At 34.4% G+C, this 3,044-nt stretch overlaps 1 protein-coding gene across 1 annotated transcript; it reads left to right on the top strand.

Annotated features, from left to right (window-relative positions):
- The first annotated feature begins 269 nt into the window (after positions 1–269).
- On the top strand, positions 270–719 carry LOC125233282 (signal peptidase complex subunit 1). The gene has a single exon (XM_048139236.1). It carries the CDS (start codon positions 387–389, stop codon positions 666–668), a length of 282 nt encoding a protein of 93 aa, XP_047995193.1. The 5' UTR covers positions 270–386; the 3' UTR covers positions 669–719.
- The last annotated feature ends 2,325 nt before the right edge of the window (positions 720–3,044 follow it).

The raw sequence follows: 3,044 nt of genomic DNA, 5'->3' as shown, positions 1-3,044 counted from the left end.
TGCAACGCAGTGTTGCTACAAAAAAGGCCATATAGGAACACGCAAAAAAAATACTGGACGCTAAACAAGAGAACTAAAGAAAACAACCATACTTTTGCCAATACAAAACGAATAAAATCCTAATAAAAATGCAGTGCAAGTACCGAAATCTAGAATTTCTCAACACATTAAAATGTAACACAACTATAATACAATCCCAAATGTAACTTGATCATTTTGGACTCAATATGACAACTGTCATTTAGGTTACTATTCCGTATCTGTGGAATTGTCGAAGTCGATCTGTCGTGGCTCTACTGACGTGTCTAGAACGATTTGGTTTCAATTTTCCAATAAAAGCAAAAAACTAATTATTCTGAAGAAAAGGCTGCGAACAATCAACGACCATGGATTTTTTCACATCAATCCCAACTCACATTGATTACGTCGGGCAAGCGAAAGCAGAAAAGCTATACAGAGCGATCATAACACTGTTCAGCATCGTTGGATTCGTTTGGGGGTATATTGTTCAACAATTCTCTCAATCCGTGTATATCCTGGGAGCCGGTTTCCTGCTTGCTGCCATCTTGACCGTGCCCCCGTGGCCCATGTACCGCCGAAACCCCTTGAACTGGCAGAATCCCAAGAACACTGAAGAAAAACCCGCAGGCAAGAAAGGGAAGAAATGATCTTGGTTCAGTTTTTTAATGTATATTGAAATAAATAGATTTTAAGACTCATAGTTTTCTTTATTTTCTATTAGATCTTTGGTGATATTTTTCTGGTGATACAATATTTGCGAACTTTATAGTAAATGCTGATCTAGATATAAAACAATGTATATGTACCATTTACATGTTTAGCTTCAAATTGTAGGTGAAATCTTAAAGTTGTACCTTAACTATTTCATTGAGATTTCATTTAACATGCTCATTGCAGCAATTAACTTGAATATATATACTTTCCATTGGGACCATATACCAGCAGTGAACATGTTAAAAAGTTGTCTGTTAAAATTTTCAAACAGCTTAGATCAGAGATAGTAAAGTAAGCATGAAACACTAGCCCCCTTATTCATAAACATACTCTAAATTTATCAAGCCGATAAAGTTTGATTGTCCCTTTCTGTCACACCAATACATCGGAAAGGGACAAACAAACTTTATTGGCATGATAACTTTAGAGTATGTTTATGAATAAGGGGGTAATACTATACAAAACCATGTTTGTTTAAAATAACAATAAAACTGTCAAATGTGTGCTACCAATAAAGTAGACATGACAGAATCAACATGGGCCTACCAAATAGCACAGTATAAATAAAGAGTACTATCGTACAGTATGGCCACTCCCGCTCCCCGCTGAAAGTGCCGCCCACCCCCTTTCGGTTACCTCACAGTTACCGCCTGTCAAAAACGCGAACAGTCGACCTGTCATATCTCACTCATACAAGCATAGAACGCGTTCACCTACACAAGCTTAGACTGTGCTAGGAACGCGCCTCTTTCATATATTTGATTGCTTGTGTCCGAGGTGTGCACATAGTGAACTGACTGACTATATGATTGACTGATATGTACCAATTTTCAGAAAATACTGTAAAGATTTTTAAAATACTGTATTGGTAGAATAATATAAATTACACATCAGTATTAGTGTCCAACAAGCAGGTTGATTTTCTCTACTATCTAGTATACTAATCGACATTGAAACATGATATGTACTTAGTGAACCATGGTTTGTAGAGTTAAAAATAATGTGTCAAAGTATATTGATGTGCTAATAGAAAATTCCCAAAATTGCGAAATTTTCAATATAATTTCGTCATGCTTGTATAGAAATTGTAATTTCCATTAATTGTATTATATTTCCTTGTATATTTTTGTGAAACTTTCATGAAATATACAAAAAAAACTTTTTTTTTTAAAGATTCCGCAAGTTGTTGGTCATTATCGAAGTGTAATCAATGATTCCCACTTTGTATCTTTATACTCAGGTACAAAAAACCTCTGGGAAAGTGACAAAGTAGAATTTTTCATTAAAAAACACAATATACTGCTTAGTGTCTAACATTATGCGGATTACATGCAAATTTCATTTAACAATTAATTTCAAACATGGATAAAATTTGTATACTTATTTTTCACTTGTATACTTTCATGTCCTACAACATTTACATAACAATTTAAAATGCTTAATCCAATATTTTAATCTAAATTCGTTTATACTGATGCACCACACAGTAAAAATATTTAGCTGTAACAACCGTCATAATATAAATGACTGCTATCAAAGCGAACATCTACAGAATATTTTGCAGTCAGAAAAAAAATAACAGGGTAGCAAAAATAAAATACATAAAAAAGTAAAACAGGTCTGTGGATGTTTAAAGTTTAAACAAACGAAAGTAGTTAAAGCAAAGACCTTTACAGGGGACAGCGCAATCACATGTTTTGCCATACTAAATTGAACCTTATCACTGAGACAGAAAGGTGATCGTATCAGACTAGCGAAAACGGTCCACATGAGAGGGCATTGTTTGGGCTGGTGTCCCTCTCGCACGTGTGGCCAGTGTTAATGATACCTGACTTTATAACTTCTTATAATATTTTAGTGTTATATTCAAACAAGGATTTCGATAATATATTTTAGTGTTATATTCAAACAAGGATTTGATGCCAAAAAATCAAAGATTTGTATAGTTAAAAAATACCCTCACTTGGGTATTCGTAGATTTGGTAGTAACTTTAAAAATTGACTGGTATCCCCAATTTATGACAGTGATGACGTCACTGAATAATGTTGACATTGTCAGTAAGTGCGAGAGGGACACCAGCCCAAACAATGCCCTCTCACGTGGACACACTTTTTGACCTAACTACTCATTCTGGCTTAACTATAATTCTGTGAGTTAAATTCAACATCAAAATTTCATTTTGTAGTTGAGTAACTAAGATTATGCATATGCACCATACTCTGATAACTAATAGTTATTTGTTATACAAGGGGGCAAAGTTGTATTTTAACGCCGAGTGTGGAATTGAAAAACGAGCAACTGAAAGGAT

Source organism: Leguminivora glycinivorella, chromosome 14, assembly GCF_023078275.1.
Source record: "Leguminivora glycinivorella isolate SPB_JAAS2020 chromosome 14, LegGlyc_1.1, whole genome shotgun sequence".
Lineage (NCBI taxonomy): Eukaryota > Metazoa > Arthropoda > Insecta > Lepidoptera > Tortricidae > Leguminivora > Leguminivora glycinivorella.
This window is presented reverse-complemented; position numbering and strand designations above follow the sequence as displayed.